The 19557-nt window shown below is 39.0% G+C and overlaps 4 protein-coding genes across 7 annotated transcripts; 2 read left to right on the forward strand and 2 right to left on the reverse strand.

Moving 5' to 3' along the window:
* Positions 1 to 929: 929 nt before the first annotated feature.
* On the reverse strand, positions 930 to 3355 carry ppil1 (peptidylprolyl isomerase (cyclophilin)-like 1). Its single transcript, XM_062403319.1, has 4 exons — positions 3158 to 3355; positions 2778 to 2932; positions 1413 to 1481; positions 930 to 1216 (listed from the first exon to the last, which is right to left on the reverse strand). The coding sequence occupies exons 1-4, from the start codon at positions 3211 to 3213 to the stop codon at positions 996 to 998; spliced, it is 501 nt and encodes a 166-aa protein (XP_062259303.1). The 5' UTR covers positions 3214 to 3355; the 3' UTR covers positions 930 to 995.
* Positions 3356 to 5237: 1882 nt separating this feature from the next.
* Positions 5238 to 8168, forward strand: LOC133961632 (bromodomain adjacent to zinc finger domain protein 2B-like). The gene is made up of 7 exons (XM_062396878.1): positions 5238 to 5394; positions 5860 to 6014; positions 6162 to 6337; positions 7085 to 7231; positions 7437 to 7582; positions 7749 to 7875; positions 7980 to 8168. The coding sequence occupies exons 1-7, from the start codon at positions 5238 to 5240 to the stop codon at positions 8131 to 8133; spliced, it is 1062 nt and encodes a 353-aa protein (XP_062252862.1). The 3' UTR covers positions 8134 to 8168.
* A 538-nt stretch (positions 8169 to 8706) lies between these two features.
* LOC133967760 (protein FAM98A-like) lies at positions 8707 to 10214 on the reverse strand. The gene is made up of 3 exons (XM_062403413.1): positions 10207 to 10214; positions 10016 to 10133; positions 8707 to 9430 (listed from the first exon to the last, which is right to left on the reverse strand). The coding sequence occupies exons 2-3, from the start codon at positions 10073 to 10075 to the stop codon at positions 9185 to 9187; spliced, it is 306 nt and encodes a 101-aa protein (XP_062259397.1). The 5' UTR covers positions 10076 to 10133; positions 10207 to 10214; the 3' UTR covers positions 8707 to 9184.
* A 401-nt stretch (positions 10215 to 10615) lies between these two features.
* eno1b (enolase 1b, (alpha)) lies at positions 10616 to 19442 on the forward strand. 4 transcript variants are annotated; one of them, XM_062403374.1, is made up of 12 exons: positions 10616 to 10732; positions 12167 to 12261; positions 13476 to 13571; positions 14168 to 14226; positions 14323 to 14392; positions 15560 to 15693; positions 15799 to 16021; positions 16395 to 16592; positions 17658 to 17859; positions 18147 to 18255; positions 18579 to 18637; positions 19059 to 19442. In XM_062403374.1, the coding sequence occupies exons 2-12, from the start codon at positions 12177 to 12179 to the stop codon at positions 19120 to 19122; spliced, it is 1299 nt and encodes a 432-aa protein (XP_062259358.1). In that variant the 5' UTR covers positions 10616 to 10732; positions 12167 to 12176; the 3' UTR covers positions 19123 to 19442. The 4 variants fall into 4 exon arrangements, with proteins under 4 accessions (XP_062259358.1, XP_062259384.1, XP_062259367.1 ...); XM_062403400.1 differs by having other exon boundaries at positions 14326 to 14392; XM_062403383.1 differs by lacking the exon at positions 10616 to 10732 and adding an exon at positions 11928 to 12034.
* The last annotated feature ends 115 nt before the right edge of the window (positions 19443 to 19557 follow it).

Consider the following 19557-nt stretch of genomic DNA (forward strand, 5'->3'; position numbering starts at 1 on the left):
CACATCCTCCTCAGTGGCTTTTAGGTTTTATGTTGGATTAAGTTTGTCGCCACACCGGTATTAATACATGATTTACGATGAAGTGATATATTGGAATATAGTACAGTTTATGAAATGTTTACATAAATATGTTGTTAGATGACATTGTGACAGATACAGAATATGCAAAATATTAGTTGCAAACTTTTTCCTGCAACGCAAATCGTAAGTACCTCAGTGTTCACTTGCAAACAAGGACATTTTTATACCAGTGCTTCCAATGGGTGGAGCGTTATTAAATGTTTTAAGAGGCAATGTGATTGTTACTGTGAAAGGCTCCTGACACTATCGACCCCATCATCAACATTGTCATTAATCATTAATTGTTTTTCGAAGTCGACTTTTTTATTTTAATGATTTGAGCTCAATGTAAAATGAGCCACAACAAACTTGACAGCACGGAAGTCTTTTAAAAATATATTGTTAGTATTCAAAGAACTCTATTTTATTAGAGATATTTCCTTTGTGAAATCTTACTATTTTACATATTTAGCTAAATATGCAAGGACCAAGTTAAGCCAAATACATTTACCTCCTTGGGCCTTCAAATGAGTATCAAGCCATTTGCTGCTAGAACGTGTCACAAACCTTATTGTGCCATAAACATAGTTATTTATGACTTGAAACTTGTTAAATAAAACTTTCTGGGGCAAAATTTGTGTTTCAATTTGTATGTGTATGAATGTTAGTGAAGGAGTGAACAATAAATGCTAATCAAGCATCAATACTGAGATGCTGAGCTCATAGAGCCGGTCTGGCGGATCACCTACAAGACTTCAGACAGATTTTTTTTTTAAAGGTTTTGAGAAAAATACTAGATCCTTCCTTTTTTTATGTGATTGATACGGTGAGTAACCAGTCATTGTTCTGAACAAATTGGATTCTTCATGACTTATTATACAGGTATTTATTTATTTATTCAAACAAGGCAGTAAAAAAAATAAATCAACATTTTCTCAATTGGGCAAATTAGTTCTAAGTATTTTGATATCCTCCATTGGACGATCTTGACTGTTTGTCTCCACCATGCCGATGCGGTTCAGCAACCCCATCCCCTGATATACTCGTCCAAATATAGTGTGCTTTCCATCCAACCACTGGGTGGGTCCCAGAGTGAGGAAGAACTGGCTTCCATTGGTGTCCGGTCCGGCATTGGCCATCGCCAGAATCCCTGCACCTAAACAGACACATAAATGAAATGAGACACGTGACATTCTTTGACTCTTTATCACTATTAAGCATCACATACAGTTAAATTGTAAGACAGTAGCAATGTGTGTCAAGCATAGTTTGGGCCAAGACAACAACAAACCCCATCAAATTCTTCATATCTGCCACCTTCTGTTTAGTTGCGATTTTACAACTGTGCTCACCTGTGAACTTCAGTTCCCTGTTCAGCTCATCTTCAAACTGTTTACCATATATAGAGGCACCACCTCGACCTGTTAAGAAAACAAAGATCACAAAAGAAAAGTGAGCAAGAGACATTATGGCTGCTACTGACTATTATTTTCATTATCAATTAATCTTTGGATTTATTGACTCCATTCAACCACTTTTTGATTTGTCAATAAAATGGAATGGAAAAATGAATGATGCATAGAGATGAGATTTCTTGTTTCATTCAATCAACAAACGCTAAAATGTTCCGTATAAAACCAGATGCGACACATTTGAGGAGCTTGAGCCAGCCAATGCCTGTTACAGCAAAAGTACAGCATGTGTTAGACCAGGAAGTTCACATTGACGTCTGTTTAAAGTAATGTTAGTACAGAAAACATGGCCCAAAACCACAGACATGAATCTGCTGCTGTAACAGCCTCCAATCTCCAGGGTGAGGTTTTTACATGATTATGGAGTCTGGCCGTCGGCATCTGAGCTCAGCTGGTGTCCCTTCCCTCCCGATCACATGTAGATAAACCATCTGCTTCATCCACTGTTATTTCTGTCATTATAAGTCATTAACATCAGATAATGCGGAGGTCTGGGTCGATCAATTTGCAAAGGCTCCTTATTTAATTAATACCGGTAAACAAAGAGAATTTTCACCACAAACACTTAAACCATTTATTTACAGACTAAGCTGTGTGTTTTGGGTTATTATCATCTTTCACTAAAGTATCAACCCAAGATTGGAATCACACCGTCCCTGAAATGTCACTGTAGGTTGTAACATGAATATTTCCCAGTGAATAACTTGATTTATAAATCTGTAAAAATTTCTTAAAACAATTAAGCATTTTATATAATTTTATTATGTACTGTATAAACCTTTGGCCAGTTTTAGAGTCTCAAATTAACCTAGCCCCCAATCTACATGTGTTTGCACTGTGGGAGAAAGGTCCTGTAAAAACACACACAGAAGGAACCCGGCCGAATCAGGACTTGAAACAAGATCCTTCTAGATGAGATGCGACAGTGCTTCTCCACCACACCACCCATTGTATATGATTTTATATAAAGCATGAATGATAGACAAACTTCCAGTTAAATGGGTTTAAGCAGATTCCATTCATCATATAATTGTCTACATGAAAAATAATTTATTCTCCAGATTGTTGATTTGCATGCTACCTCTGGAAAAATGTCACATTCTAACATGTGACACGTTGTACTGGAGATCAACTACAAGTAATTGTATTATAACTACTGAATTATAGGGGAATAAAAGCCGAGACTCAAAGCCCAGCGTGTCTCTATAGTGAGTCCATACATCGGTGTCGGTGATGTGAACCCACCTGTGCCTGTGGGGTCTCCCCCCTGCACCATGAAGTTTTTGATGATCCTGTGGAACTTGGTGTTGTTGAAGTAGCCTCTTCGGGCCAGCTCTGCGAAGTTCTTGCAGGTCTTTGGCGCATGTTTCCAGTACAGCTCCAACACCACGGTCCCCATCCTGCAACGCACAGCCAGCGTGATAATCTACGAGTTGTTTTGTTTCACACATTCCAGACGAGGCGATCGGAGGCATTTGTCTCCTGTAACAGCTGAACTGAGGAACTCTCTGACTGGCTGCAAATGATTCAAAGTCCTGAGAGAAATACCGGTGTAAACAAATCTGTGAAGCTAACACCACCAGCCAGCTAATGTTAGCATTCAGAACCTCTCATTTCACACTCACGTTGTCTCAAAAGCCACTGTGGGCGGCTGCCATGAATCCGGAGGTATCCCCGACATGTTCACGTCCAACTGAGACTTTCACTTCGTCTCTAAACGAACCAGTTTTGTTTAAAAGGGATAAAAACGACGTGTCGGTCTCCCACGTTCATTAAGCAGGATCCAGGGAGTTTCTTCTTCTGCAGTTGCCGCTTATTTCCTTTGCAAATAGTAGGAAGTCAGGGATATCTGGCTGCCCCCTGCTGGACAATACCACATGTGAGCGTCACTTTGTGTTTGGAAGTGATAGATAGATGGATGGATCGAGAGAGAGAGAGAGAGAGAGAGAGATATGGATGGATGGATGGATGGATGGATGGATGGATGGATGGATATATAGATAGAAAGATAGATAGATTATCTATCTATCTTTCATTATACCTCAGCCGCTGCAAAACACACATACCTATAATAAGTTAACATGACACAATGCTAACAGTTACCATTAATTCAAGGCTGGGACGTGATATACACTTATTATTATTGTTATTTCTGTAGCGCTTCAATGCAATGGAGAAAAAAAAAGACCACGAATGAAGAATTCTGAAGATTTGTTAGGGAAGAGAAAGTTCATCATATGCCATTCGAATAAACACATTAGTGTATTAAGATATTTCAAATCAATTATCTGAGTTAATTTAATTGGGTTAATAATTTAATAATTTCAGATTTGTAATTTTCAGTATATGTGAATATATACCTTTTTAGATTGTGCTGGCATTTAGCGTGTTATTCATAATTTGCAGTTACGTGATTGTCAATTAGGTCTTAAATGAGGGGGAGGAAAGCTTTATGGACTGGTGATTGACATGTTTAATATGGATCATTATTTTATCCTGTATTTTCTTTGTGTGTATAAAAAAGAGAGGTTGAGGTGTGCAAATTATTATTTTTGTCCTTTTCTTTTTATGACCTTCAGTTAATAGTGTTGCTTCACAGAGCAGGCTATGTTTTGTGATTTTGCCAGAATAGCAAACTGATAGCTGATAGATAGATATATGGTGTAGTAGTTAAAAGCAGAGCTCACTCTTCTTTTCACTTCTTTTTCCTGCCTTAAGGTTGAAGCATAGCAGGAGAGAAAAGTGAAGAGATGAAAGGACTCTGTCAATGGTAAATCGAAGTCTCGTTTGAATGATGCAATTATGACATTTATTAGTTATATGGATGGCGGATTGACACTGAGTGTTCTGTCTAATGAATATATGGACATATATGGGGCGGCTGTGGCTGAGGGGTAGAGTGGTCGTCCTCCAACCTGAAGGTTGGCAGTTCAAACCCCAGTCTGACCCATCTGCATGCCGAAGTGTCCTTGGGCAAGATGTTGAACCCTGAATGGCACCCCATAGAACAACAAAGTGCTGTGAATAGATGCACTGTATGAATGGGTGAATGTAAAACTGTACTGAAAATGGCTTTGAGTGGTCATCAAGACTACAAAGCGCTATATAAATACAAAACCATTTAGCATCAAGGAAAAAGCTGCCGGGTGCATTATGCGTTCGTGTGGTATTTCAGAATCACTGGCTACATCATACTGCTTTATGCCATGAAAGATCTTTAAATACACAGCCTGCTATTAAGACAGGTCAGGTGACCAGTCTTTAGTTTATTGGCCAATTATTCTTGGTTCTGCACCATTAAAACAACACAAAGCTGAAACTTTGCAAGGCCTATGAGGAAACTGCCGCAAATTACAATTTGTTGCAAAAAACAGGTAGGTTGCTGCATTAATTTACAAATATAGAATCAGAATCGGAATCAGAATTATTTTTATTGCCATGTATATTTGCACATACAGGAAACTGCCTTGGTGTGGTTGGTGCACTGTACAAACAACAATATAAAAACAATAATATTGAACAACAGGAGAATTATAAAGGATCTTAGGATACTTTGCCTTTGATGGCTTCAAAGACAATAGGCTGTTCCTTTGTGATCTCCTGACATTAAAGGAATGATTAAATGCACCTGTTTCATTAAATACTCTTGAACAGTGGATGAAGTCGTGGTGGATTTAAAAACAAAAGTAAACTCTGACCTCAATCATGAGCAGCCAGTCTCGAGCCCCAGCACATCGCTCCAGGGATGCTGATGGCATGGATGAGGATACCCCAGCCAAACTTTCATTTCTTGCAATGTTAGGACTTCAACCCGTATCCTTTTCACCCAATGCCGAGCTGCCTGGCGAACTTGAGGATCAAGGTCAGTGTACATCTTTGAAATGTTTCACTGTCACCTGTACAATAGGTAAAACCAGCTGAATCTGACATTTTCACATTTGTCGGTTGTTTTGTTTACTTTTTTTCATGAGGACTATCTGGCCACCTGCACATATATGTGAGATCACTTTAAAATGTTCCCAGCTCAGCTACGATAGAGTTTACTTCAAAAAACATTTTTTCAAACAATATCACTGGTGGACTTTTTGGTGTCAGCACCACAAAATCAAGTTGAAGAACAAGAACATATGGAGTATTTGACCCAGCTCTATACCAACTGCGAAGATGGTGTGTCCACAACTCATCTGCTCACTTAAATTATCTTTAATACAAAACATACTGTTATTTGATATTTTCACGTCACCTGCTCCCAAATTAATATGTATAAATATGTTGCTTTTCATAGACAGTCATTTGCTGTATTGTTTGTATGTATCTATGGGGGCAGCGTTGGATGTGGCGAAGCCGGAGAAACAGGAAGTGAGGGAGAAAACCGTGGCGAGTTGGTGTGTGGAGGAGCAGGCGATGGAGGTGGACATCCGCCCACTGCAGCAGGTGGAGGCTCTGGAGATGAGAGTCGACCCTGCTGGTCTGCAGATCAAGGTAAAAGAATCCTGAGTGTTTGTCTCCTTACAGCTCATACAAATATAAAATATCCCAGATTAATTTCAAGACTTATCTCCAGTATGTGCTCAGATAGGAGTCCTTACTTTATCAACAAACACCATATTTCAACTTTGTGTCCCTCAGGGCCGGATGCACCCTGAGCCCCAGTCAGAGAGGGAGGATCTGGTCTATCAAGAGGACAAGCTCCTCTCTTCTCCAGCTACCGAGAACAAGTGGCAAGCAGGAACCAATCGGCCTAACAATCCTCTAGATACAGCTGTCATGAGGCCAGCAGAGCTGGAGGGGAACATTGATCGAAGGTACCTACAGAGAAATGAACCCTCAGATCAAACAGATTAACACCACTGTGCCTGTATGATAAGTAGCTTTTACCTCTGCATGATGCATCCCAGTCGAAGAAGTACCGACATCCTCAATGTGCAATGTACAGTTTATCTTTACTCACTGATTTCCCTGAAGTCACTGCTTGTGTATGTAATGCTGTCCAGTAACACTGCCATCTCACTCTCTGTATCCTCAAAGCATGGAGGAGGAGGTGACTCCAGGGATGACCTTTTGGCACCAAGCCCTCGGAAAAATCCACAGCTGGGATCAGCTGTCGCTCTTTATTCAGCGGCTGCAGAAATCGGTTCAGAAAGTGGTTAGTGATGCCTCTTTTCTCTCACTAGCAAATAGTTGTTTTTATTATGTCCATGCCAGCAACCGCCAAGAACTGCAGGCGTTATCCTTGCGCATTATCCGTCCGACAGTCTGTCCCATACTCTTCTGCAATATATCAGGAAGTTATGTGTTGTTTGTGACCGATTTTGAAAGTTTTATCCAAAGGGTAAAAAAGGTCAATTTCACTGCAACTAATGTTCTTCTGGCCATATTCAGCACCGTAGTTCAGGAAAAGAAGCTGAAGCTGTGAGCTTATTTCAGTTAAATTAACTGGTTAACATTGGAAACAACAATATCAGATAAAAACACAATCTGCATCTTCCTTTAACATTGCACGTGGTCTCTGATTGAATTTGTAGCCACTGATGTTTTCTTTTTGTTTTCAGCACTGCCACCTTTGTCAAAAGGGGGATAATGAAGAACTGCTCTTACTTTGTCACGGCTGTGATAAAGGCTGCCACACCTACTGCCACCGGCCTAGGATCCCCAAAGTTCATGACGATAAATGGTTCTGTCGCTTTTGTGTTGCAAGGGTAAACCTGAGACTCTTTTCTCTTGTCTTTCACTTAATATAATCTCCTAGTCCGAAAGCAGTGCAGATTAACAAGCCTCAATCTGTTCAACTGTCCAATGATATCTTCATTGTTCCACATATCCACATCCATTTAATAAATCTGCACGGTATATATGTTGCGCGTGGCTCCTCACCAGTCGTTGTCATGTCCCGTCTTTCACTAGAACGCTCAGTTACTCCTCAGCAAGAAGGAACAGAACCGAGCAGCTGGGGGAGGGAAGCGAGGCAGAGCCCAGCCTGACAGCAGTGGGTCCTGTGCCAAGAAAGCCAAACTGGCCAAATACGACAGAGATTGGCTGGAAATGTGCCGGTAGGTATGAACTCATTCTCACTGCATGGATTTATGTGCGTGTGCATATCCAAATAAAAATCTAGATGTAAAGAATCAAACTGTGGTTTTGAGCTATGATGACATCCTTGTTCTCTTGAAAATCTCTGTCAAACTTTTTCACAAATATATGAAACTAAATTAAAAGCTCAGGATCATCAGGACGCGCTGCCCTTTCTCACCCCAGTCAACCTCAAAGCCTCACCCTCGTACAGGAGGATCATTAAGAAGCCCATGGACTTCCCCACGATCCGAAAAAGACTCACCAACAACCAGTACGTTTGTGTCGGACATAAATTCATTCATCCTCCATTTCAGTTACTTTTCTGAATTGAATGCTGCCTCTGAATTACAATTAAAACATTTCCAATCTTTGCAGGTACCTCAATTTCGAGGAATTCATCATGGACGTCAACCTGGTGTTTGACAACTGTGAGAAATACAATGAGGACGATTCAACAATCGGCCGAGCAGGACGGACCATGAAAGAATTCTCTGCCAAGCGATGGGCTGAGCTTCTGAGGCAAAACTAAAGCTCAAATATAGAAAATCACTTGTGCTACTTTCTTCTTATTAAAATCTTGTCCTCTTTGGTGTTGGAAGCCTTCTCTTATCCTGTGACAGTGGATCTATATGAGCTGCAAAAAAGCTGATTGTGCAATGTGAAACACTCAATGGATCCGTGTCTTCAAGTGCAATACTGTTTAGTTCATGAAAATCACTCAACACCTGCACCTCCTGCGCAGAAGCGGGCTGTGCACTTCATGCGCAGAGGTGGACTGAGCAGGATCATTTAATTGAACTCTTTTTTTCATTTTTTTTCTTCAATTTAATAAAAAAAATGATTGAAATTGTATTTTCTACTTTACTACTTACAATAGGGCCTCCCACCAGAGGTGCTCGGGCCCTAATAATCCTTACAATTTCAAACGGGCCTCCCATTGTCTCCTACTGTTCGTTGCTCGGGCCCTAATAAATAATATTTTAAACATAAAACGTAAACAGCTACAAAAGTACTTTATTTCATGCAGTGAGTGGGTTTGTATCTTTAAGAATGTTAAAAAAATCCTGGATTCACACAAAAAAATGAATGGGTACCACAAAATTTCATGGAAATGGTTTGAGCTTCTTTTGCAAATGTGCAAAGCCAACGTGTAAAAGAAGAACATGTTAGTTTTATTTTATTCTTTGATAAACAGAGCAAAAATATATTTCTACATACCAGTACATTAGAGCAATGACAAGCTGTTTTAAAAATGTACATGTCAGGTGTGTTTATGTGTTATAACAAAAAAGTGTACACACATTTATAACTATAAAATGAAATCCCATGTGGCGATCCATGGCCACATTTTGTTTGAAGTATTTAAATAAAGTAAAATGATCACTTATTCCTTAATTTGAACTAAAGAGAAAGACATGTTACAGGTTTTTCCCTTTCTTATCTGGAAATTTACGCCGATGATGGTGTCCACCTCCTCGACCCCCTCGGTTCCCTTTCGCGCTTCGCTCTCCCCACACTGGCATAGGCACATCAATTTCCCCCGGTCGTCCTCCTCTCTCGGGTACACTGCCCATCCGTATCTAGTAAAACCAAAAAAATATTAGAAACCATCTGCAATCAGAGCCGAGCACACCTTCAATCATACTCTCGGACTTGGTGGTCAGGTGTTTACAGTTGTACTTGTACAAGGCAGTGCTTTTTCCAGCCTTGATGGGCTCAATGAAGGACTGATCCTCTCTGGCAGCAAGCAGACGAGACAGAGACCCTCGGGAGGAGTGGGCGAGGAACTCAAGAGGAGGCACAGAGGCAAGCGCGTCTATGCGCTCCTGTAAATAAAGAACTGATTGAACTGGGCTGTGTGATTTTATAATGACACACAGTGATGCATCGTGTCGTCAGATTTTGACCAGAGCTGAAGCAAGAATCTGAGGCAGCAGACATTTTTGTGAGTGTTAAATCACAATGGACCACTACTTTGTTCCTGAGTGAAATTCTGGGACAAAAATAACTTTACTAGAAGGTCACTCCAACAAGCATTCCTCCACCGAGCCTAGCACCATATCTCACATTGTTAAAGAAAGGGAAAATCTATTCTTGGATTTGGCCCTTAATCTGGATTCGCTTTGGGTTCTTCCCTGAACCATATCACAAACTTCTACCAAGTAGTTTTAGGATAATCCTGCTAACTATCAAAAACAAATGCAGATGAAAAACTCACCTCCTTGGTGGAGGTTATTATATACAATTAGTAATCACACTTTATTCTCTAGGACCATAAGATTCTATAAAAAAAACAATTTTAGCAAAAATATATTAAGTTATAATTTTATCAATATTTCAGTTTGGATGGACATTGTGGCTAAAAGGGACAAGAGGGAAGTGTAACAGGTGAAGGGACTTAACATTCCTACCTTTTGGTTGTCTCCCCATCCAAAGGACTCAAGTGTGACCTGAAAGCATTTGGTCATCATCTGCCAGCGACACTGATAATCCTTTGACAGGACTTGACCGATCTTTTTAACTTCGAACCTTAAAACAGATAAGAAATAAGGTTGAGATGCGGCTGTGATTATTGAATATGAGAACAGCTCTGAAGACGTACCCACTGCTATGAGCGGAGGTTGACGTTAAGCAGAGGATCCATTGGGGCTCCACACGGAAGACGAGCGAGCCTGGACTTCACCTGCATTCCAACGCCATCAAATCAAGCTTTTACAATGATCACCACTTACACAAAACTCTTTCTCTCTGTAACTACAGATATAAAGTGTGTCTTTTTCAGAAAAAGATCAAATAAATATATGCAATACAAACCAAAATCAATAATGAATGCATAAATAAAACACCTCTGGCGATTTGGCACTATACAAATACAATTGAATTGAATAGAATTGAAAAAATAAATAATAAAAAAAAAAAACACCAGTTGAAAGCACCGTTTTACATCCACCACAGGTTTCATCTCTGTGCAGTGGTCTTGCTCATATGATGTAGTTCACATTAAAATCTGTAGAGGGCAGCAGGACAGAAACAAAGCTTCGAGCTGCCGGATAACTGTGAGCAGAAGAAGAAACAGCCCGTCAACCACTGACATTTGAACCTTCAACTTGTCTCCGGTTAACATCAAGGTAGAGTTTCTCTTTTCATTCTTTGTCCAGGGTTGTTCTGATGAGAACACGTGAAGGATGACTTCTTCTCGTGTTTTCCACTCAGTCGACAGGCTCTTGTACTGGTTCAGTCAAGTTTAAGTTGGGTTCATGTGAGTTCGGTTCCGTGTAGCTAGCTGAGCCACGACCCGCTTCCTGCTAACGCTGAACACGATGTGTTTGGAGTCTGTATTAAAGCTGGGAAAGTTCAAACTCTGCTTTACGCCTTTATAAATTACGTGTTTATTATTTGGTTCGAGGTTAACTTTGCAAACATATATTTTTTTATAACAATATTTAACTATTTCCTTTTGGATTGGCTTTCATCAAAAGATAACAACGTTTATACACAGCCTGTATTTGTTCCAATTGAGACTCACATGGTTTCTAATGATTAAATACAAAAAATGTGGTTGTGTGTTTTGCTTGAGCATGTTGGAATTTGTCTGCATCCTGCTGGCACAGGAAATAATGTTGAGTCATTGGGTCCTTTTATTACACCAAATTCTTTATACTGTAACAAATCAGCACCCAGCTTTGAAAGGGAATCGGAGATGGCACTTAGATTCGTTTAGTATGCCTCTTAAAATATGTGCCTTTAATACTTTAAGTCAGCAGAAGTGAATTTGGGACATTGAATTTGAAATTCCCAATGTGGCATGTTTTAGAGCAGGATTTTTATACAGCTCTGAGTCTGTGGTCCTACGCTCACACACAACCTGAAAGAAGGCAACACTCATCTTAGTTTACTCTGGATGCCTAAGGCGTCATGGTGATCCCACAGACACTCAACAATTGAGCTAAAAAAAGGCTCTAACTTTAGCTGTTTTATATGACTTCATACTTCTCCAAATTCATTAAGGCCGAAGGCATTTATTAGTTTTTTGATTCTTGGATATTGGGTCAAAAGTATAAAATCTCAGATATTTAGGCTAATACATGTTGTTGTGTATCTGACAAACAAAGGGAAGGAGTTCTTGGAGGTCACATATCCTGTGGTTAACAGCAGGGATTTTGTCATGGTAGAAATTCAGTAGTGACTTCGTGCTAATAGATAAATTGTACTGTAGCACCGGAAACTTGTAGTAACCGTAATCTCAACCTTCCTTTGTCAAATCCATTTCTGCACTTACACTGTCATGTGATTAATCAGATGAAGAGTCTAATCCAATTAGGGCAGTAGCATTCCTGGTAGGACTCTAAGCTCGCAGCTCGGTCAGGATATCTTTGTGAGTAAGCTCCAAGGACAAGAGAGCGGAGAATCGGTACAGCAGACGTTTTTCAGTAATGGCAACATTTTCTTTTACATATAAGATTGCATTATTCTTTTATCTGAAACCCGAGTTGACATTCATGACCATGCACGTTTTACCAGGGAGCCTCTGAATAAGTTCAACTTGTCTGTCTCATCTCAAGGTCCTGCAAGATGTCTATTGTCAAGATCCACGCTCGAGAGATCTTTGATTCTCGTGGAAACCCAACTGTGGAGGTCGACCTTTATACTGACAAAGGTAGGTCCAAATGTTATATACAACTCAAACATTTGTGATGAATCAAGGCAGTTAAAATGGTGGAGTGGACTTCAAAAAGCCATTGTGATAATATGTGAACTTATTTTCCATGTACTTGAATAATAGATAGTTTATTACCAGCTATTCTCCTAAAGGTCATTATCTCTGCAGAGGAGTCTGCTGTGTCTGTGTGTTTGTTTATTTGTCTCGAGATTAAACTCAAGTGCTGAACAGATTTGTACCAAACCGTGTGAAGGGATTGGGTGTGGGCCAGGAAAGAACATATTAAATGTTTTTGTGCTTCATGGAATTTTCTCTTTTCTTAAAGATATTTAAAATATTTTAAATGAAATTAATATTTTTGTTGATCAGGTTTTTGTGGAGAAATGCTTTTAAACAGAGAGAAAAGTCAAACCTTCTATGTGTGGTGTGATCTGATGTTCTTTGTTCAAATAAGTGTGTGCAAGTTAGTGCATGTGAGTCCCTCCCTATTAATCGTTGGCCCTCCAGCTTTAAAAATGTGAGATCGTAAGATGATATAAAAATGAAACTCGTGTGGACACCTACATTTTCATCCATTTGCTGCTACTTGTTTGAAAGCAGAAAAAAGCACCGGTTACCTGCCCACCATCATGCTGTCGAACTAGAAATGAACTTAAATTTGATTCTTTCTACGTGTCTATGGGCAACTCACTGCTAAACTAATGATACTAGCCACACAGCCCATCTGAGTCTACTGAGCTTGAGACTGCGAGAATGAGAGTTGACCCAAAATAAAGTTTACGAACAGAGTCTCGAAAACTTGACAGGAGCACCCACCCACAGATTAAATGGGATAGATCCACTTAACCATTCTGCACGGCAGCTAGCTGGATTAGGTTTGTTTTTTTGGCTCTCCTGTGCACTGGGCAACTTTATTCAGTTGTGTTTGTGGTGTTTTCACTATGACACAAAGGTAGGGGGAGTTGTGGCAAATTAAGGCTGTGATTTTGTCTGAAATGCTGGTAATGTTGAGACATTATTGTGGCTATGAAGATTGTGTGTATGATTAAAATCGAGAGATGCTTGGGGGTCTTTTTGATCAAGTTTCTCAGATATTCCTGCAAAAAATCTGGCATATGTACAGTGCAGTTCTACTTTCAGTTTCATATCGTTTGATTGCTTTTTTAACAACGTTTCCTTGATGATTTTAATATCTAATGTGCATCTCTCAGGCTTGTTTAGGGCGGCTGTACCAAGTGGAGCATCAACTGGAATCTACGAAGCCTTGGAGCTCCGGGACAATGACAAGTCTCGCTACCTTGGGAAAGGTTTGTACATAATCTTTCTTCTATCTTCTTAAGAGGAAATAATTATTTGAAGGTCAGCTATAGGTTTTCATGTTGACTGAGTTGACCAATAGATTGAATTACTACCTAGAGTTTAATTTATAGGAAAAAAATTATATTTTGCATTTTTTCCGTCTATATCTGTCATCTTTACTTTCTCTCTTTCCCTCTTTGGCAGATATGAAGGGGTTAGTGAGTTTCTGTTGCCTATCTTTATTTAGAAAAACTCAAATTTGTGCATTTGACAGGAAAATTATCAATTACTGTCATTTAATTAAACAACTGATTATTGAATGCTTTTGGGAATTGATCAGATATGACACGCATGTTGGATTGTTTAAGCATGCCCTCACCCCCAGTATGTATGTTAAGCCTGTGGCTGATTTTCTTTTAAATAAAACATGTTGAATTACATTCATGAAAAAGCAATTACAAAAAAGCATCTATCGTGTTGCATGGTTCACAATGTGCCAACCAATGCATTACAGAGCTGCATGTGTTGCTTAATACATTGCTTCATATTGGCTGTCATGATTTACACGTGTTCTGAAAGAATTATTATATTCTGTCTGTTACAGGCGTCTCAAAGGCTGTAGAAAACATAAACTCAGCCCTTGCACCTGCACTTGTCGGTCAAGTAAGAAAATAATTCTCCTTCTCTTTACTTTATAAATGTAGTTTTATATATTTTTTTAAAAACTACTTCTTAACTTGTTCTCTCCCCTCTCCTCAGAAGGTATCTGTGGTTGAGCAGGAGAAGATTGACCAGATGATGATTGACATGGACGGAACCGATAACAAATGTAAGTGACAATCATCACACAGCCTTGTCCTTTTATTCTATAACTGTTTCAACAACTGTTTTTCATTTCTTGAGAAGAACAACAGCAGGGACCAAATATCCTGTAGCAAAATGGCTGCAAAGCCAATATTACTGGAAGTTTCACAAAGATAAAGCTCATTAACACTAAAAGAACAGATTCAGGTAATTAATTAATGAACTCTAAATACAGCATGTTACAAAAAACTAGCTAATTCATGCTGTTTAATGATGTGAGTAAAAGACTAACAGTTGTAACTAGGGATGGGGGAACAATATATTCAGTTACAAATCACGATTCTTGTGAATGGCGATTTTATATATATTTATTGGTTTTATATAGATAGATAGATAGATGGATACTTTATTAATCCCGAGGGGGGGAATATATGGGGGGGAGGAGTTACCTCACCCCAGAGCATGTTGACCAGCTCTTGTTTTTGCACAAGAATCTAAACATACCCAAGCAATAGCTTTGGATAGCCTACATGCAAACAACAGTGAAGCATAGCCAACTTTTTGTTTATTTCAAAGTCTATATTTTAAGTAAACTTTTATTCATTCTATTTAATTTACTTTTTATTTATTGTTTAAAAGTAGCCTAAGTGGTATACATTTCTTAATCTGTCAGTTTGTGTGCAGTTGACAGGGACTATACAATAATAGGGCACATTTTTTTATTTATATTCTCTTTTGGCTGCCCAGCAGTCATTAAGTTAATATTAATATTTTAAATAAAACTTGCAAAGGTCTAAGTGAATTTGACTGTGTTGTATTTGAATTGTTTTCCATGGTCCAAGAAAAATTACCAAAAGAAATCATAATATCGAATCGCAATACTTACAGTATCGAAATACCCACAGAATCACAATACATATCGTATCGCCACCTAAGTATCGTGGCAGTATCGTATCGGGAGGTCCATGCCGACTCCCGTCCCTAGTTGTAACCATGTTTGAATGTTGCTCAAGTCAGTACAACGGGAGGTTTTTCTTGTTAAACGGAGTATATGCAGTATTGGTTTGGCTATTTTGCTGCATTATGAGATTGTTTTTCCCAACGAGGTGTACTGTGCTGGGATCTAAGAAGTGTCTGAATCAATTTAAATACTATGCACGGGCTAAAAGTAAATTATATTCTTTCTTTACAGCCAAGTTTGGAGCAAATGCGATCCTGGGTGTGTCTCTGGCTGTTTGCAAAGCTGGTGCAGCAGAGAAAGGGGTCCCCCTGTATCGTCACATTGCTGACCTCGCAGGAAACCCTGAGGTTATCCTGCCTGTGCCGGTGAGGATCTGTGCAACGTCACAAAATTGCTGCTTTTCTGTTATTCGTCATTAACCTGCCATTTTAATGTGAAGAATCTCATCTTCCCCTCTCCACCTCCACCAGGCCTTCAATGTGATCAACGGCGGCTCCCATGCAGGAAACAAGCTGGCCATGCAGGAATTCATGATCCTGCCCGTTGGCGCGAGCACCTTCAAAGAAGCCATGCGCATTGGAGCCGAGGTCTACCACAATCTCAAAAATGTCATCAAGAAGAAATATGGACAGGATGCCACCAATGTGGGCGATGAAGGTGGTTTTGCCCCAAACATCTTGGAAAACAAGGAAGGTAAATAATGTTGCTACTTGTCTATTTAATTACACTCTAGGATTTCCCTTGTTATAATCATAACATAAATGTTGAAAAACACAACAAAGTTCCCGGATCTGGCCCTTAGTCTGGATCGACAACAAAATTTAATGGCGTCTTCCCTCACCCATACAACATCCTGCCACCCAGTTTAATGGTAATTCATTAAAAACGATTGTTAAATTTGACTGCGTTTCAGTTTTTTCCGTTGTTGCTATTTTTCTGGTCTAGCCAGAGATTGTATAGACAGTCTTATCCGTGTATCTGTAGTGGACTGTATTCTGAGGTGCTTCATGCAAATCTTGAGGCTATAAATAATACTCTACAACTCATCTGTTGTTTAAACCTGTAGCACTGGAGTTGGTGAAGGAGGCCATAGCCAAAGCAGGATACACAGATAAGGTTGTGATTGGTATGGATGTGGCAGCATCTGAATTCTACCGGGATGGAAAATACGACCTGGACTTCAAGTCTCCCGATGACCCAAGCCGTTACATCACTCCTGACGAGCTGGCTGATCTCTACAAGAGCTTTGTGAAGGATTATCCAGGTAACCTTCTGACGCTTTCTTTTTTTACACATTATTCAACACCCGGAGAGCATAAACACAAAGTAATAATAATGTACACACCAGCATTGTCGCATGAAGGTTGATGATCTGGCTGTGCTGTGAATATATGGGATACCTTTGCCATCTCTCATCTGCTAACTCCCTAAGGGGCCAGTTGATTGTGTGATATTGTCGATGCTTGTTTGCACCAACAAATATCTGTTTCATCCTTATAAAGCTGTCAAGAACATCACAGTCCTTCTTTTCTGTTTTTTAATACTATTTTGACTTTCAAGCAAATAATAATAATCACATCTTCAGCTGTCGAGCAGGTTTTGAATGGGACAGAAAAAGATCAAGGAAAAATATTCGAAGGAGAAAAAAACGCTTAGGTGTCTAATTTATGAAGTAAGGAAAATACAAAGCACTTTTAACAAATTTGTTCACTGAATCCCAATGATTGATCCATCACAAACTATTGTGGATTTTAACAGGATCTTAAAGTCAAATGACTGTTTATTCTCCATTTATACTCTGTGTTTAACAACAAACACAGAGGTAGCTCTGCCTGGTTGTCAACAATGTTGAACAACGAACAAATGGTGAGGTCCATGATCCCTCTTAGAATTTAAGTGAATTACTGATTTATTATTCATGTTCTGTCACTCATTCCTATCACTAATAATAATGTACGCTCTCACTTCAGACAGTCACACAGACAGGTAACACATGTAGTCTTATGATTATACGTCAGGTTAGTCAAACTCCATGGCCAGGCATCATGTCTTGGACAATGCATTTAGTTTGCACCCTAGACATCAGGCCACTGAGGCCCTAGTGTTTTCATAACTGATTGAAATGATGAATTTAATACAAGTCAAGGTGCGGTAAACAACCCTTTTTTCTTTTACTCTCTGATTAAAACCTTATATTCATTAAGAAGTGTCCTTTTGGGGTTTTGACTGATCCTTTTAATCGAACAGCGGGATGAGTTTCAGTTTAAGCTTTACCGATCATCACTTGTCCATGAAATGAGGAAAGTCTGCATATTTTCCTCCCTTACAGTGGTTTCCATTGAGGATCCCTTTGACCAGGACGACTGGGCTGCCTGGTCCAACTTCACTGGGAGCACAGACATCCAGGTCGTTGGAGACGATCTGACTGTTACTAACCCCAGTCGCATCAGCAAGGCTGTGGAGGAGAAATCCTGCAACTGCCTGCTGCTGAAAGTCAATCAGATCGGCACAGTCACAGAGTCAATGAAAGCGTAAGTCAAGAAGTTGTACTTGTATGTATGCCAGAAGAATCCAAAGATCTAGGCCACCCTGCATCGGCCTACCTTGTGTTTCAGACCCCTGAATTCACCAATTCATTAAGTGGTCTATCTGAGTCAGGTGTTTCTGGATGTTTCTTCCAGGTTTGAGAAATCAGCTAAAATTTGACTTTAGTAGGCAGTACAAGAAAACGAGACGAAGTGGCTGTTAAATCAGATTATTAGGATTATAAAATAATTTATAAATTGAAGTGACTCAGTAATTTCTTTGGTCCCCACAGCTGTAAGATGGCGCAGGAGAGCGGCTGGGGTGTGATGGTCAGCCATCGCTCTGGCGAAACTGAGGACACCTTCATTGCAGATTTGGTGGTCGGCCTTTGCACTGGACAGGTGTGTTAATATTTGTTGTAAGAGTTTATCTTTTAGGATCATTGCAGATTTTATGCCTCATATCGAAATTAATTCTGCCATCATGAAGGTTCATTTTTTGTTAAAATTATTGTAGATAACGGTAGAGTCGGTTGTCTGGTCATTTTTGGGGCTGTACCTCATTGATAATAGTTGAATTTGAATCTTATAAAACAGCAAGAATACTTTTACATCTTCATAAATTAAAGACCACTAGAAGAAATGGCTTAAATGCAACATACATTTGTGACATAATAATATGGACATATTGAATAACTTTAAATAATTTGATATAATCTTCACAGATCAAGACTGGGGCACCTTGTCGCTCTGAGCGTTTGGCCAAATACAACCAGATTCTTAGGTAAGTCATTCTTTCACAAACTGAGGAGTTTTATTACAATTGTTTAATTTGTTTTTATTAAAATTAAACTTGCCTCTAGCATTGGGTAGTGTGTGTGAAATAAAAATCTCAGTTCTTCTAAATTGCAACTACTTGTGCTGTATGATTAAATATTCAAATATATCTATTATATAGCATATTTATTGTTTCTTATGTTTTAGTTGGAGCATTAATCTTTATTATTTTCATGTGATTTTATGTACTTAGCTCTCAGCTTTGGTGAACTTCAGTAAAGACAGAATTGCGACTTAAGTTTATTTAAAAGATTATTAAATCAACATTAATAATTGCCCTAGGAAAATGCATTCTTTTTAAAAAGAAAAAAAACTTATCGGGTAAATATGTGAGAGGAAACTAACTTTGGATTGTTTCTTTTCTTTAGAATTGAAGAGGAGTTGGGAGACAAGGCTAAATTTGCTGGAAAAAACTTCAGAAACCCATTGTAAATGGATGAAGCATTTATTTCACACACAAATGGATTCACACACAAACACACAAAACACATTGAATCTTGATTAATATAGTAAAATATTGACTAATGTAGACCCATTCAGGTGCTGACTGGTTTATAGACAGAACAAACTTCAGTAACTTGTGACACTTTACATTCTTTCACTGTATTTTTTTCTTTTTTTAAAGTGGAATAAAAACAATTATCTGATTGTAACTTGATAAATATCAAATAACAGCACTTACAGTACTTATTGTGATGACAAAAGCTGCACTTGGAGAAACGGTTAATAAAAATGTTTTCTTCCGGAAATAATCTGTTGTGATGTTTTTATATTTGTTGTTTTGCTGTAGTGGTAGTAAATGCATTTTATATTGATGTGATTTAAACCTAATTATCAGGCAGATTGATTGAGAACATTTTTGTCTAG

Source organism: Platichthys flesus, chromosome 2 (assembly GCF_949316205.1).
Source record: "Platichthys flesus chromosome 2, fPlaFle2.1, whole genome shotgun sequence".
In the NCBI taxonomy this organism is placed as follows: domain Eukaryota; kingdom Metazoa; phylum Chordata; class Actinopteri; order Pleuronectiformes; family Pleuronectidae; genus Platichthys; species Platichthys flesus.

Bases quoted from the DNA above. Each gene is read 5' to 3' on its own strand.
- ppil1 (XM_062403319.1), bottom strand. From the start codon at position 3,213: ATGTCGGGGATACCTCCGGATTCATGGCAGCCGCCCACAGTGGCTTTT. The intron at 2,933-3,157 runs GTGAGTGTGAAA...TGTGCGTTGCAG, and splicing joins ACAGTGGCTTTTGAGACAAC to GATGGGGACCGTGGTGTTGG. The intron at 1,482-2,777 runs GTGGGTTCACAT...TTTTCTTAACAG, and splicing joins GGGAGACCCCACAGGCACAG to GTCGAGGTGGTGCCTCTATA.
- LOC133961632 (XM_062396878.1), top strand. From the start codon at position 5,238: ATGAGCAGCCAGTCTCGAGCCCCAGCACATCGCTCCAGGGATGCTGAT. The intron at 6,338-7,084 runs GTACCTACAGAG...TTTTGTTTTCAG, and splicing joins GAGGGGAACATTGATCGAAG to CACTGCCACCTTTGTCAAAA. The intron at 7,583-7,748 runs GTAGGTATGAAC...CTAAATTAAAAG, and splicing joins GATTGGCTGGAAATGTGCCG to CTCAGGATCATCAGGACGCG.
- LOC133967760 (XM_062403413.1), bottom strand. From the start codon at position 10,075: ATGATGACCAAATGCTTTCAGGTCACACTTGAGTCCTTTGGATGGGGA. The intron at 9,431-10,015 runs GTAGGAATGTTA...CTTTATTTACAG, and splicing joins GATGGGGAGACAACCAAAAG to GAGCGCATAGACGCGCTTGC.
- eno1b (XM_062403374.1), top strand. From the start codon at position 12,177: ATGTCTATTGTCAAGATCCACGCTCGAGAGATCTTTGATTCTCGTGGA. The intron at 13,572-14,167 runs GTTTGTACATAA...TGTCTGTTACAG, and splicing joins GTCTCGCTACCTTGGGAAAG to GCGTCTCAAAGGCTGTAGAA. The intron at 18,638-19,058 runs GTAAGTCATTCT...TCTTTTCTTTAG, and splicing joins AAATACAACCAGATTCTTAG to AATTGAAGAGGAGTTGGGAG.